Source organism: Narcine bancroftii, chromosome 3, assembly GCF_036971445.1.
Source record: "Narcine bancroftii isolate sNarBan1 chromosome 3, sNarBan1.hap1, whole genome shotgun sequence".
Lineage (NCBI taxonomy): Eukaryota > Metazoa > Chordata > Chondrichthyes > Torpediniformes > Narcinidae > Narcine > Narcine bancroftii.
Genome location: NC_091471.1, coordinates 2,733,743 through 2,749,932, shown reverse-complemented (window position 1 = coordinate 2,749,932; position 16,190 = coordinate 2,733,743). Strand labels below are relative to the sequence as shown.

Genomic DNA, 16,190 nt, shown 5'->3' with positions numbered 1-16,190 from the left:
CCAGCTTCTTCTTAAGATGGTACTTTCCTTAGGGCCTGGCTGACTGGTTTGCAGTTTGGATCTATGGGGATGTGATATTCAGTCTTCAAAGCATCCAACTGAATCATCAAAGCATTCTGGGTTCTTACTCATGAGCTCAGCCTTGTTTGTGACTGGAGGTCAGTTCTCCAATGGAGTGTCTCTGTTGATCCTTTAAGATATCTTATTCATCTGGATCTCATAATTGACAGAGATCTATTGCAACTCCCGGCAGCCACCCAGACCTAGAATTACAGGGCTGTCTGCATCTTCACATAGAATGTACAGAGGATGTTCTTTCCCTTAGGGCAGCTATTGATCTTAGCTCCCCCTAGCTGCTTGATCATGGGTCCACCATAGACCGTTAATGGGACATTTGCTGTTTCCAATGCACCATCTTTTGGATACCCTTTGATTATGTTCTCTGGAAAAACCTGGCAGTAGAGTCTGAGTAGAAGGATGTTGCTTTGTGATCCAGTCTCCTGCTCCATCTTTAGGTTAAATATCATAGGCTCGTTCTGGATTGTCCTCTGTATTTGGATCCTTGTGTGCAATTCGCTTCCTTCTTTCATCTCACCCGACATCGAGGGAAGGTGTCCAGTCCAGTATCTGGGTGTCAGAGTCCTCATTGTTGTTTCCTTTTATGTGGTGGATCTTCTTCTTGTCTTTTCTCTTCACTGGTATTATTGTTTTCTTCATACCAGACTTGCACATCTTCATCCAGTGGTTTTCTTTACCATAGGCTCTACATTCAGAACCGTACGGGGAGCATTTGTTTTGGCCTTGGAAGGGCTTCGAAGGCTCTGGCTGTGTCTATAGCTTCGGCTGGCTTCAAGCTATCCTTCCCAACAAAAGACTCTAACAAACCTTCGGGATAGACACTCCCCCATATTAGTTGATCAACCGATCTTTCCTCTATATCCTTAAATCTGCATTTTGCAGCAACAATTTTTCGTCGAGTGAGGAAGTTATCAACAGTTTCATCAGTCTCTTGCATTAAGCCTTGAAATTCATAGCATTTAATTCTATGATTAGACCTGGGCTCAAGGTGAGAAAAAAACTTTGCAAATATCTGCTCTGGATCATTTTTCTCCCCCTCTGTAAGCTCCCAGCTATTAACTAAGTCAAGGCCTCGCTCCCCTGTCCAGAGAAGTAGATAACTGACCTTCTCCTCTTCTGTTGCATTTTTAAAATAGATTTTGAATGTAAATTTCACTTTGCTGAAACTTTTTAAATGATTCCAGCCATCACTGGGTGAACTGCTGTTACTCCAGCCATTTTCTTTCAGTAATGTTTCTGCTCTTCTTTCCCTACATATTTCAATGACTACATATTTCAATTGTATGGCTTTATTCCTGTTATCTTATACTGCTGCCACCATGTTATGTCTCTGTTACTTAGAGAAAATATTACAGCGGTGCTTAGGCAGGAGAGATTAGAGGGTTCGTCAAGGGAGGCTGTATGGGTGGAATTGAGAAATGGGAAAGGGGTAGTCACACTTAAAGGGGTGTATTATAGACCACCTAATGGGGAGCAAGAACTAGAGGAGCAAATCTGTAGGGATAGCAGATATTTGTAAGAAGCACAAGGTTGTGATAGTGGGAGGTTTTAATTTTCCAAATATAGATTGGGAAACCCATTCTGTGAAAGGTCTGGATGGATTGGAGTTTGTAAAATGTGTGCAGGATAGTTTTATACAGCAATACATAAAGGTGCCAACTAGAGAAGGGGCAGTGTTGGATCTACTCTTGGGGAATGAGATAGGTCAGGTGACAGAGGTATGTGTTGGGGAGCACTTCGGGTCCAGTGGTCATCGTGCCATTAGTGTATGTCTAAATGAGTGAGAACCGGAGTGAACATAAACACCAGAAACCTCACTGGGCCTTAGGTCCAGATTTATCCATTGTCAGGACCAGGATTTATTGCCCACATCTTATTCGATTGGAAGAGGCAGTGGTGAACCATCATCCCTTCTGGTGAAGGGGCTGTTGGGGTGGAAGTTCCAGGACTTGAACAAATGAAGGAAGAGCGATATATTTCCAAGTCAAGGTGGTGTGATTCCTAGTGCCTCTTGGAGTCCATTGGGATTTGGGTTTTACTTGAGGAAGCCATTAAGAATTATATGGAGCCATTGAGAATTAGAGCAACGGTGCTCATGAAAATGCTTTCATAATTTAGCAATGATATTATGTGTTAGCAAATACCTTGCAGATACTTTCTGTACCCTTTGCATGAAAGGTTCAGGTTTTTTTCCACAAATTCTATCTTTTATTTGTTACTTACAGATGTTATGACACATTTGACGATGGACCCTGCATATAAAGCAGTAAGATGGTGACTTAAAGGAGGAGAGGGCTGCTTTGGGGCATGGTCCAGAGGGGCTACAACATGATGTGGCTGGCAAGTTGCTCCACAGGAATGGGAGGGACTAGCAATCTGCCGCAGATGGGTTTAAGTCTGCTTGGCCCCAGTTCTTCATGTTCAGGATACCGGCCACACTTGGAATTACTTTGGTCCTTTGCCCCATTGGAAATAAACTCTGGGAGGTCCTGAGTAGTGAATCCAGCAGTGATAGGCAGTTTCAACCTCTTTACGGAAAGGGAGCCAGTGCTTGGCTGCCTGCCCGTCACTCTCCCGGGTGCTACCACACCACTGCCATTCCCAGGGCCCAGCTGCCGGCCTCTCCTACTGTTGTGCCTACCTGGGATGGATCTTTCCCCAAAGTGTGCAGCCTGGAACACCAGTGGTCTCAGGATCTGGTTGCCGAGTGGTCGACAGGTCTTAGTTTCTGGATCCCCATCCACAAGCTGGAAGACAGGCCTTGTCTGGTGCTTGTGGAACTGGCTTGGTTCCAGCTTCTTCACTGAGGTGACGTTCCCAAACTCATCGAAGGTCATGCTGTTATTTGATGGCAGGCGGCTCTGTTGAATCTTCAGCACATTCTGGAGAAAGGGAGGCATCCAATAGGCCTCACAGGGAAGTTGGGGCACTTCAGGATCTACCTCAGAAGCTTGTTGGTGAGTCAGGTCTGATTCTACCTCAACCAAAGTCTTGCTGATGTTCTGTGATTTCCCTGTGCATGGAAGGTATCTTGTGGCCTTAAAACTGTGGCTCTTCCTGACTGTGGTGGCTTTTAGTGGAGTCTCAGGTTCCTGGGGTGAGAGAACAGCAGGATTAGCAGTTCAACAGAAGGGTTACACACCTGGATTGTTGTGTTTCATCATGGGAAGGACATGAATGCTTTTGGGAGGAGTTATTTGAATGGTTCCAGGAAAACTGGAGAAGCTGGGGTTGCTTTCCTTCAGCAAGAGAAGGTTGAGTGGAGCGTGAGCAGAGGTGTGGAACTTTATGAAGAACTTGGGCTAAAGGAGGGGAAACTGTTTCCCATGATTAAGGAATCAGTTCCCAGAGAGCTAGGAAATAAAATAGAAGTGCAGTCAACTTTCCATTAGTGGCTGTGGAGAGAGATGGTGATGGTAGAAGATGAATCCGGCCTTTTAAACTCGTGCTGCCCAATTACACCCAGACTAACCTACAACCCTGTACATTTTGGAGGATGGGAGGAAACTGGACCATCCAGACAAAACCCATGAAGACATGGGGAGAACTTTCAAACTTACAGACGGCATGGCCACTGGCACTCTTAACAGCATTGTGCTAACTGTGCCACCCATTAAGTTATTGACCTTTCCTCAGGAATGTTAGATCTGTTGCTCTCTCTCTCTCTCTCTCTCCACAGATGTTTCCAGACCAGTGAGTATTTTCTCATTCGGACCTGAGGATTGGGAGTAGTTTCAAGTTCAGAGAAGAGGACAAAAAAGATTAATTGTAGAGGGAAGATGGAATATCTTGCAATAACATGCAATATGGTTTCTTCACCAACCTATCTACCTGTGTTGTCACTTTCAGAGTATGAAGGACTTTGAAACCAAGATCTCTCTGTTCTTCAACATTCCTTAGCACCATCCCAATTATTGAGTATGTCCGATCTCTTTAAATTTGCCACCAACGCGAAGCTAGGTGACAGTGTGAGGTGGAAGGAAGATTCAGGAGGCAATGTTGAATCTAATTCATTACCTCTGAAACTTCCTGACTAACCTCCCATGTGGGATCTTGTCAAAGGCTTTACTAAAGTGTAGACAACATCCACAGCCTTTCCTTCATCAACTTTTCTGGTAACCTCATCAAAAAAGATTGGTTAAATATGACCTACCACGCACAAAGCCACTTTGACTATCCCTTATCAGTTTCTGGCTATCCAAATAACTGTATATCTGATCTCTTAGAACACCTTTCAATAATTTACCTACTATTGATGTCAGGCTCACCGGCCTATATTTTCCAGGGTTACCTTTGGAGCCACTTTTAAACAACAGAACAACGTGGGCAACCCTCCAATCCTCTGGAACCACACCCATGACTAAGGACATTTTAAATATTTCTGCCAGAACCCCTGCAATTTCTGTACTTGCCTCTCTCAAGGCTTTAGGGAATATCTTGTTGGGCCCTGGGAATTTTCTCACCTTATTTGCTAAAAGACTTGGACACATGAGGCAAGTAGACAAATGGACAGCAGGTGGAATGGTAATAAATGTGAGATTCTCCACTTTGGGGCAACAGCAGGAAGGCAGATTGTTATCTGAATGGTGACAAAAGAGGAAAAGGGAAGGTGGAACAAGACCTGGGGATCATGGTGCATCAGTCGAGGGAGGATGGAATGCACGCACAGCAGGCAGTGAAGAAAACAAATAGATTGTTGGCTTTTATTGCAAGATAATTTGAATATAGAAGTCGAAAAGTCTTAGTGCAATTGTACAGCACCTTGGCAATCCCAAACCTTAAGTGTTGTGTGCAGTTTAGGCCTCCTGATCAGAGGAAGGAGATTTTTTGCCATTGAAGGGGTGCAGGGAAGGTTCAGCAGACCAATTGCTGGGATGGCGGGAAAGACCAGACTGACCAGGGTTATACTCACTGGGATTTAGAAGAATGAAAGGGGATCTCATTGAGACATATAATGCTCTGGCAGAACTATACAACTAGACTACGACTAGATGCAGGAAGGATGTTTCTAATGTTGGGGAAGTCTAGAACAAGGGAGTCACAGTCTAAGGAGAAGAGAGAAGCCATTGAGGACTGAAATAAGGAGAAACTTCTTCAGAATTGTGAATTCATGGAATTCTCTCCTCTAGAATATTATTGAGGCTAGTTCATTAGATCTATTCAGAAAGGAGTTGGATTCTCATGTAGATAGGGTGGTGAAGAAGGCTTTTGGTATGCTGGCCTTTATAAATTATAGCATAGAACATAGGAGCTGGGACATGATGTTGAGACTGTTCAAGGCATTGGTGAGGCCAAATTTGGAATATCGTGTGCAGTTCTGGTCTACAAGATATAGGAAGGTAGAGAGGGTGCAGAGAAGATTTACTAAAATGTTGCCTGGATTGCAGTATCTAGAATATGGAGAAAGAATGAGTAGACTGGGTCATTTTTCAATGGAGCATAGAAGGTTGAGAGGGGATTTGATGGAGGTACATAACATTATGGGGAAATAGAAAGAGTAGATTTGAATAGGCTCTTATCCTTGAGGGTAGGTGAGATTGGAACATGGGGTCATGAGTTAAGGGTTAGGGGGAAAAAGTTTAGAAATAACATAAGAGGAAGCTTCTCCACTCAGAGAATGGTAGCTGAGTGGCATGACCTTCCAGAAGAGGTGGTTGCAGCAGGGTCAATTTTGTCATTTCAGAGGAGGTTGGATGAGTACATGGATGTAAGGGGGTTGGAGGGTTATAGGCAGGGAGCAGGCAGGTGGAACTAGTGCAGTTCACTGAAATCAGTGCGGACTAGAAGGGCCAATGTGGCCTGTTTCCGTACTATGGTATATGTTATATGGTTATATGTGGCCCAATTGGTAAAAGGGATCAGTGGTGTGGAGATAAAGAAAGAATAGGGGACTAAGTTGCATGATCAGCTGTGATTGTATTGAATGGTAGAACAGGCTGAATGGCCTTCACATACACCTAGTTTCTATGTTTACCCCATTTGACTTTCCACTTCTATCCCTTCCCACTATCCACCACCCCATCAATTTGCATGTCCAGCACAAACCTACAAATCATTCCTCCTGTACTACATCCAAGTGGTTCATATAGATCACTAGCAAAGGTCCCAGTACTGATCTCTGGGGTACATCACTGGTCACAGACTTCCAATCAGAGAACTATCCTTCCATCACGACCTTTCAGCCACTTCTGAATCCACCAAGTCAGCTTGACTTGGATCCCATGTGCTCGAGCCCACTGGGGTTTTGGTCAAGTGGCTGACTAAAGTCCATATAGACAACGACTGCCACCCTGTTCTCATTAATGTCTCTGTAAACACAGTACCCAATCCCCATTGTCCCCCCTAAAGTGGAACCCCTGGCCTCCCTCTTTGCAGAAACATCATGCAGTACCTGTTCATTTACTGGAGAGGCTTCCTCAAGCTCTGGTTCCACTTGCCCCACATTCTGATACAACCCCACCAGCTGTGTGCAAAGTGCAGCCGTAGGCTGTGGCCCTTCGAATCCTTGCTGTTGGCCCTCACAAGCTGCTCCACTACCAGCTGAGGTGGGTGCTGTTGGGCTGCGAGCCTGGCCTTCTCCCATTTCAGTGCAAAGGCTGTCCCCTGGGTGTTCCTGCCAGAATCCATAATTGAAAGCAGAAATTGGTCATTGAAATATCTTCCATTTGTCAGTCCAAGGGCAGCAGTTGTAGTCAGTTCAGACTTCACGGCAAGAATCTTGGACCCTCGGGTTGGATATGAAGATCCATGGGAACTGTGAACTGGTACCCAGTAGGATTATAGGAGAAGGATGATAGAGAGAGTAAAGCAGTCCTTCAATCCACTGTCCATGCTAGCCTTACACCAATCCCAGCCCAACCTGCTTTTCTCTCCCTCCATTCCTATCAATTCTCCTTGGATCTGACATCTCAATGACACCTTAGGTCAAATTAATCTACATCCCCACACATCTTTTGCATATGGAAGAAAACTGGAGGACTTGGAAGTCGCATTTAGAACGTGTAAACTTTAAAGACAACACTAGAGGTTGGTATCAAGCTGTGAGGCAGTGCTGTACTGGCTGCACCACTGAGCTGGCCATGAGGTACACTGGGAAGCTGTGGGAGGGAAAGTGGGACAGTGGTGAGACGGAGTTCTGAGGAGATGGAGATACTTGGGGTGAGACTTCCTCAATGCTTCGTTATCTCTTCCTCTCTGAAATGTGTGTGGTCGTTCAATTCAGTCGTTTAAAGAGGGCTGACATAATCAGGGAGAACCCCTACTACCCCACAGATGGCATCTTTCAGCTGGTCCCATTGGGAAAGAGATACTGGAGTAACAGAGCCAGCACCACCAGGCTGAGGAACATCTACCCCTGGGCAGTGAGAATGGTGAACGACTGCTAAAACAACTCCGCTACTCTACGATTTATTGATAATATTTATTTTAATATATGTACAAATGCAGTATATCAATACAATGCTGGAGGAACTCAGCACGTCAAGTAGTACATTTTGATGAAATATATACCTTAATGAAGGGCACAGGCCTGAAATGTTTCTTTATTACATTGAAAGGACACTGACTGACCTGCTGAGTTTCTCCAGCTTTATGTTTTTACTTCAACCACAATGTCTGCAGATTTTCACGTTTTTCTACATAAGTAGTGTGTATATTATCTGTAAGTCTTCTGTTTTTACTACTCTGCACCATGGATGCTCTTTCATTCATTTATACTGGTACAATTGGATGACAAATAAACTTAACATTTATCCTCTTACACGTCACGATGGTTATTGCTTCACTGTCCTGCAACCAAAGATCCTTGGGTTGTGGGCATGCCTGACACCGCTGGCATTTTTTTGGCAATCACCAGTCACCCAAATGTTGAAATTCAGTGTCTGGAGTGGACCATTAATCTGACAATGGACTGGAATCGCAAATAGGCTCTGGATTATCAGTGGTTACTGAACATGTAACTACCTTGCCCTGAGTAATGGGCAGGCAGTGGTTAATTTTACCCAACAAAACAACAGGAAGCCATCGAAGCAGATGTCATGCCTGATACCAGAGCCAGTTTGGATTTACCTGTTTCTCCAGAGCTGCTGTGGTCGAGGGTCTCACCACTGGCACCGAGCCCTGGGCCCAGGAGTCTGTGACATTAGCTTTGGGCTCCCTGTCTTCCTGCCATGAATGATCGAGGGTAACATTGCTCTCACCAGGGTCATAGGACAAGAATTGCCACTCGATGATCTGCAGGATAGCATCCTTGGCCTGAGAGATGGTGAAAGGAAGCAGCTATAGGAAAGATATAGGAAAGGTGAGTTGATGCAGCCACCCCTTGAAAACCCATGGTCAAAAGCAGAACAGATTAATACAGACAACTGTTACGAGCCCAAAGGACCCCAAAACCCAGCAGCAAAGGATATTCACCAAGTAGTTACTTAATCAAAAGTTGTTTTTAATGATCTGTAAACATGAAAACAGAATAAAACTTTAACTTATCTCTATTAACTTAACTAACCCAAATTAACCCCCTTCTAAACTGCCTCAGGATCTTCGTGATGCCACCATCATCACCCTGTACAAAAACAAAGGCGAGAAATCAGACTGCTCAAACTACAGGGGAATCACGTTGCTCTCCATTGCAGGCAAAATCTTCGCTAGGATTCTACTAAATAGAATAATACCTAGTGTCGCCGAGAATATTCTCCCAGAATCACAGTGCGGCTTTCGCGCAAACAGAGGAACTACTGACATGGTCTTTGCTCTCAGACAGCTCCAAGAAAAGTGCAGAGAACAAAACAAAGGACTCTACATCACCTTTGTTGACCTCACCAAAGCCTTCGACACCGAGAGCAGGAAAGGGCTTTGGCAAATACTAGAGCGCATCGGATGTCCCCCAAAGTTCCTCAACATGATTATCCAACTGCACGAAAACCAACAAGGTCGGGTCAGATACAGCAATGAGCTCTCTGAACCCTTCTCCATTAACAATGGCGTGAAGCAAGGCTGTGTTCTCGCACCAACCCTCTTTTCAATCTTCTTCAGCATGATGCTGAACCAAGCCATGAAAGACCCCAACAATGAAGACGCTGTTTACATCCGGTACCGCACGGATGGCAGTTTCTTCAATCTGAGGCGCCTGCAAGCTCACACCAAGACACAAGAGAAACTTGTCCGTGAACTACTCTTTGCAGATGATGCCGCTTTAGTTGCCCATTCAGAGCCAGCTCTTCAGCGCTTGACGTCCTGCTTTGCGGAAACTGCCAAAATGTTTGGCCTGGAAGTCAGCCTGAAGAAAACTGAGGTCCTCCATCAGCCAGCTCCCCACCATGACTACCAGCCCCCCCACATCTCCATCGGGCACACAAAACTCAAAACGGTCAACCAGTTTACCTATCTCGGCTGCACCATTTCATCAGATGCAAGGATCGACAATGAGATAGACAACAGACTCGCCAAGGCAAATAGCGCCTTTGGAAGACTACACAAAAGAGTCTGGAAAAACAACCAACTGAAAAACCTCACAAAGATAAGTGTATACAGAGCCGTTGTCATACCCACACTCCTGTTCGGCTCCGAATCATGGGTCCTCTACCGGCACCACCTACGGCTCCTAGAACGCTTCCACCAGCGTTGTCTCCGCTCCATCCTCAACATCCATTGGAGCGCTTTCATCCCTAACGTCGAAGTACTCGAGATGGCAGAGGTCGACAGCATCGAGTCCACGCTGCTGAAGATCCAGCTGCGCTGGGTGGGTCACGTCTCCAGAATGGAGGACCATCGCCTTCCCAAGATCGTGTTATATGGCGAGCTCTCCACTGGCCACCGTGACAGAGGTGCACCAAAGAAAAGGTACAAGGACTGCCTAAAGAAATCTCTTGGTGCCTGCCACATTGACCACCGCCAGTGGGCTGATAACGCCTCAAACCGTGCATCTTGGCGCCTCACAGTTTGGCGGGCAGCAACCTCCTTTGAAGAAGACCGCAGAGCCCACCTCACTGACAAAAGGCAAAGGAGGAAAAACCCAACACCCAACCCCAACCAACCAATTTTCCCCTGCAACCGCTGCAACCGTGTCTGCCTGTCCCGCATCGGACTTGTCAGCCACAAACGAGCCTGCAGCTGACGTGGACTTTTTACCCCCTCCATAAATCTTCGTCCGCGAAGCCAAGCCAAAGAAAGAAGAAGAAGGAAAAAAATTTAAGAAAAGTTCTTTGGTTCACAGTTCAATCTCACTTCTTCTTCTTCCAAGTTCTCTGGTTGCAGGCAATTCTTATATTGTGCACAGAATTTAAGGAGGGGTGGCACCTTCTGCGGCCACAGGGGAACGTGCCGGGGGGGGGGGGGGGTGGAGTTTTTCATTTGGGCCCTCTCCAGCCGGATGGCATTAGCATCAACTTCTCTGGTTTCTGCTAACCTACTCTCTTTTCTCCCTCCCTTCCCTCTGTATTCTTTCCCTCAGCTCTCCACCCCTTCTTTCTCATTGCATCTCGTCATCTCTCCTCTCCCTGCTTGCTGCTGTCCTCCACATATTACCTCCTGCCTTTGGGACCGTGCTCCTCCCCCTACCATTCCGTCATACCCTTTTATTCGGACGCCTGCTGACATTTTTCCAAACCTTGATGAAGGCCTCAAGCCTGAAACATTGGTTCTGTATCTTTATCTTTGCTACATAAAGTCCACTGTTTTACCTACTGAGTTTCTCCATCATTGTGCTTTTACTTCAACCACAGTGCATGCAGACTTTCATGTTTTCCTACAATCAGAAGAGAATTAGCTGCTGGTCTCAGAGAATTAGACTCCTGATGATGGAAGCTTGAGCAGACAATGAGATACTGGAGGAACTCAGCAAGTCAGGCAGTGTCTCGACGCATAACTTTGACTGACCTTCTCCGCCAATGGACACTATCTCATTCCATGCACCCATACTTGCGCTTTGAAAATATTTAAAGATGTTGTTAAATATTTCCCCTGTCACCTTAAACATATACACTCTAGTTTTAGACCCTCCCTACCCTGGGGAATAGAGAGTGACCATTCAAGTATCTGTGACTCTCCCCAGTGCTGCTGAGCTTTCATTTTACCTGATTCTCAATGTAAAGATTATAGCACTGGTCCAGGGCTTGGCTGACAATGTCTTCGATGATGTCCATAATGTTGTTCTCACCGTCTTCAGCTGCCACCATGGACTGCCAGTCATTCTCGGTGAACCGGCCTGGCACAATGTCTACAAAAGTAGCCGGAGAAGTGCTGGCAGGATTTGCCGTGGTCCGGCTCTTTTCCAAACGGGTCTTTGGTACGGCTGATCGTGACATGAGACCCTGGGGTTGAAGCAAATGCAGAGATTAGATCTACAGGCAGCACATCGTGTGAAAGGGCTGATCTTTCTGGCACGGGCTCACAGAAACAGGATCCCTTCACATAGATCAGCTGGGTTGATGGGGGAGTTGTGGCTAATCCCCATGGTCAGGGTCTGGAGATCAGTGGCCAGGCCTATGTTTATAGTCCTTCTTTAACTGCCCCTGGGATGGTGGAGCTGAGCCACTACCTTAAACTGCAACAGTCCTGATGAAGGAGCTGGTGCAGGGCTGATGGGGAAGGAACTCTGGGATTTAGACCTAGGGATGTTGAGGGACCAGTGATGAATTCAAGACAAGGTATGTGAATTGGAGGGAGGAATACCCTCAGAAGAAGGGAGACCAGTGATTTGGTGGGCAGAGACTGGGAATATCCTCATTCCAGGTGGGAAGGGAGACCCAGTGACCCACTCAATCTGTGGGATTGGATATCCAGGGAACCCCCTCTCTCCGTGTTTGGGGATTGCCCCTCTCTCCAGAATCAGATTTATTCTCATGAAATTTGTTGCTTTGCAGCAACAGATTGGTACACAATTACTAAAATTTACAATTCTGTAAATACAAGATTTTAATAAAGAAATAAGTAATGCAAAACAGAAAAAATGTGAGGTAGTGTCCATTGGTGCATTACCCATTCAGAAATCTGCTCTTGGAGGAAGAGAAGCTGTTTTTGTAATGTTGAACGTGTGTCTTTGAGTTCCTGTACCTCCTCCCTGACGAGGAGAGGGCATGGCCTGGGTGGTGAGGGTCCTTGATGATAGAGGCTGCTTTCTTGAGGCACTGCCTCTTAAAGATGTCCTTAATGGAGTGATGCCGTTGGCCGAGTTTATTACCCTCTGTAGCCTGTTCCTGTCCTGTGCATTGGCACCTCCAGACCAGACAGTGATGCAACCAGTCAGAATGCTCTCCACACCTGTAGAAACTTGCAAGAGTCTTTGGTGACATGCTAAATCTCCTCAAACTCCTCACAAAGTATCGCCACTAGTGTGTCTTCTTCATGATGGCCTCAGGATAGATCTTCACAGATGTTAACACACAGGAATCTTAATTTATTACCCTCTCTACTGCTGACCTATCAATGAGGACTGGTTTGTGTTCTCCTGGCCTACTCTTCCTGAAGCCTACAATCAGTTCCTTAGTTTTACTGATGTTGGGTGCAAGATTATTGAGACACATCTCAACCAACTGACCTATCTCACTTCTGGATTCTTCCTCATTGCCATCTTTGATTCTGCCAACAATTGCCAAATTTGTAGATGCAATTTGAATTGAGCTTAGCCACATAGTCATTGCTCCTGGTCAAAGGTTAGTGAGGGCATGGTTGCTGCCTGAGGGTTGGCTGGGTCCGGCGTAGCCGTGGCAGGTGTTGGAGTGGGCAGCAGGGTGTTTATCTGTATGTCTGTTCATGGTGGTGGGGGGGGTGGGGAGTTGTCAGGTGGGTGTGGCCTCGAGCGCAGCCCTCACACGCAGGCGTCCCGGATCAGTCGGCCAAGCATGAGTGGGCTAGCTCATGCAGGACCCCCAGATAGGCATCTGCCGTCTCACTTGGTTGATGGACCCTGATGCTGAGCAGGTTACTAGGCGTAGACCATGTTTGTCGGGGGCTTCTACATGCACTCCAGGATGGCCATCGCAGGTTCATAGTCCGTGCAGTTCTTGATGGCCTGGAAACCTTATGGGCCCAGCTTGGTGCAGAGCACCACAAGCCGTTTCTGGGAGGTGTTGATCACCTCAGCCTGCGTTAGGATGATTGCCTCAATCACGTGCCTCCAGATCTCGAAGCGTGTCTGGGCATCTGGGTGTTGGGGTCGATCTCTAGGTTCCCGATCGTCAGAAACTTCTTGGCCTCTCTTTAAAATTTTACTGGAATAAATTGTGGTGCGCTGAGGTAGCAACAAGCAAGCACAAAACTCAAAAGACTGTACAACAGGCTTTATTCCAGTAAAAGTCTGAACACCAGTTCAAGTCTTGGTGGCTCCCATGTGACTGGCTCAGGAGGGGCCAGCTCAGGATTATATTCGGGTCAGCTGATTGACAGCTGGCCAGGTGGAGTCTGCACCTTAGGTGGCCTTCCTGCAGTGGGCTGGTGGTTGTATCACCACAGGCAGTGCCTTTGCTTCATTGTTCATTCAGGATTCTGATGGCAGCAGGGAAGAAGCTGTCCTTGTGCCACTGATTGCTCGTCTTCAGGCTCCTGTACCTTTTTCCTGATGGTAGCAGAGTGAAGAAGGCATGGCCTGGGTGGTGGGGGTCCCCATTCCACTCACTCTGTGGGAATGAACCCCTGTGCACCTCACTCTGGATGATGGAGACCCCATCCCCCTCGAGTGGGAACCTGTCCCCCTCACTCTGGAGAGTGAGATTCTGACCCCCTCACTCGGGGGGAGTGAGACCCCACTCTCTCACTCTGGAAGAGTGGGAACCTGTCCCCCTCACTCGGGGGGAGTGAGATTCTGACCCCCTCACTCGGGGGGAGTGAGACCCCACTCTCTCACTCTGGAAGAGTGGGAACCTGTCCCCCTCACTCGGGGGGAGTGAGACCCTACCCCCCTTCACTCTAGGGGAGGGAAACCCCACTCTCTCACTCTGGAAGAGTGGGGGACCTGTCCCCCTCACTCGGGGGGAGTGAGACCCTACCCCCTTCACTCTAGGGGAGGGAGACCCCACTCTCTCATTCTGGAAGAGTGGGGACCTGTCCCCCTCACTCAGAAGGGAGTGAGATCCTGAACCCCTCACTCGGGAGGAGTGAGACCCCACTCCCTCACTCTGGAAGAGTGGGAACCTGTTCCCCTCACTTGGGGGGGAGGAGGGAGAACCCATACCACTCACTTTGGGAGAGTGAGATCCTGACCCCCTCACTCGGGGGGAGTGAGATCCCGAACCCCTCACTGGGGAGGAGGGGGAGGGAGAACCCGTACCACTCACTTTGGGAGAGTGAGATCCTGACCCCCTCACACTGGTGGACTGAAACCCAGAGACCACCCCCTCCCACAGATGGGGGTCACGGTAACCTTTACAGAATGGACATAGAGCCACGGATCCCCTCACAAGGCAGTCAGTCTCCTCACAGGGTGGGCAGGGACCCCCTCACAGGGTGAACAGGAATCCCCTCACAGGGTGGGCAGGGTCCCCCCTCACAGGGTGGGCAGGGACCCCCTCACAGGGTGGACGGGGACCCCCTCACAGGGTGGACGGGGACCCCCTCACAGGGTGGACGGGGACCCCCTCACAGGGTGGGCGGGGATCCCCTCACAGAGTGGACGGGGACCCCCTCACAGGGTGGGCGGGTTCCCCCTCACAGGGTGGACGGGGACCCCCTCACAGGGTGGACGGGGACCCCCTCACAGGGTGGACGGGGACCCCCTCACAGGGTGGACGGGACCCCCTCACAAGGTGGGCGGGGACCCCCTCACAGGGTGGACGGGACCCCCTCACAGGGTGGACGGGGACCCCCTCACAGGGTGGACGGGACCCCCTCACAGGGTGGACGGGGACCCCCTCACAGGGTGGACGGGACCCCCTCACAGGTGGACGGGGACCCCCTCACAGGGTGGGCGGGGACCCCCTCACAGGGTGGACGGGACCCCCTCACAGGGTGGACAGGGACCCCCTCACAGGGTGGACGGGGACCCCCTCACAGGGTGGACAGGGACCCCCTCACAGGGTGGACGGGACCCCCTCACAGGGTGGGCGGGGACCCCCTCACAGGGTGGACGGGACCCCCTCACAGGGTGGGCGGGGACCCCCTCACAGGGTGGACGGGACCCCCTCACAGGGTGGACGGGACCCCCTCACAGGGTGGGCGGGGACCCCCTCACAGGGTGGACGGGACCCCCTCACAGGGTGGACGGGACCCCCTCACAGGGTGGGCGGGACCCCCTCACAGGGTGGACGGGACCCCCTCACAGGGTGGGCGGGGACCCCCTCACAGGGTGGGCGGGGACCCCCTCACTCACACGCTCTCAGGGCTGCGTCCTCCCGCCGTCTCCTGGCAACTGCCACGCCCACTACGGCGTGACGTAACGCAACTGTTCGCGGTGACGTTGTGGAATGTTCTGGAGCCGGTTTCTGTCGCCATGGAGCCGGTTGCAGGCGGGTAAGTGGCGGAAGGACAGGCCTGGGGTTGGGGGGGGGGATATGAGGAGGGAGGGGTGAGTGATTGCGGAAGGGGAGGGGGAACGGGGGCGGGGGGGGACTGGGGTGGGGAAGGGGGGGCGGGGGGGTGACTGGGGTGGGGAAGGGGGGCGGGGGGGACTGGGGAGGGGAAGGGGGGCGGGGGGGTGACTGGGGAGGGGGAACGGGGGGCGGGGGGGTGACTGGGGTGGGGAAGGGGGCGGGGGGGTGACTGGGGAGGGGGAACGGGGGCGGGGGGTGACTGGGGAACGGGGGCGGGGGGGTGACTGGGGTGGGGAAGGGGGGGCGGGGGGTGACTGGGGAGGGGGAACGGGGGGCAGGGGGGTGACTGGGGAACGGGGGCGGGGGGTGACTGGGGAGGGGGAACGGGGGGCGGGGGGTGACTGGGGAGGGGGAACGGGGGCGGGGGGGTGACTGGGGAGGGGGAACGGGGGCGGGGGGGTGACTGGGGAGGGGGAACGGGGGCGGGGGGGTGACTGGGGAGGGGGAATGGGGGGCGGGGGGTGACTGGGGAGGGGGAATGGGGGGCGGGGGGTGACTGGGGTGGGGAAGGGGGGCGGGGGGGTGACTGGGGTGGGGAAGGGGGGCGGGGGGTGACTGGGAGGGGGAACGGGGGCGGGGGGGTGACTGGGGAGG

The 16,190-nt window shown here is 50.1% G+C and overlaps 1 protein-coding gene across 4 annotated transcripts; it reads right to left on the bottom strand.

The window, feature by feature from the left end:
- Window positions 1–2,263: 2,263 nt before the first annotated feature.
- LOC138756930 (uncharacterized protein C2orf81 homolog) lies at window positions 2,264–15,513 on the bottom strand. Of its 4 annotated transcripts, none has more exons than XM_069923374.1 (5): window positions 15,379–15,513; window positions 11,148–11,384; window positions 8,146–8,355; window positions 6,470–6,691; window positions 2,264–3,170 (listed from the first exon to the last, which is right to left on the bottom strand). In XM_069923374.1, exons 1-5 carry the CDS (start codon window positions 15,496–15,498, stop codon window positions 2,400–2,402), a joined length of 1,560 nt encoding a protein of 519 aa, XP_069779475.1. In that variant the 5' UTR covers window positions 15,499–15,513; the 3' UTR covers window positions 2,264–2,399. The 4 variants fall into 4 exon arrangements, with proteins under 4 accessions (XP_069779475.1, XP_069779476.1, XP_069779477.1 ...); XM_069923375.1 differs by lacking the exon at window positions 15,379–15,513 and adding an exon at window positions 14,346–14,798; XM_069923376.1 differs by lacking the exon at window positions 15,379–15,513 and adding an exon at window positions 12,052–12,819.
- Window positions 15,514–16,190: the final 677 nt, after the last annotated feature.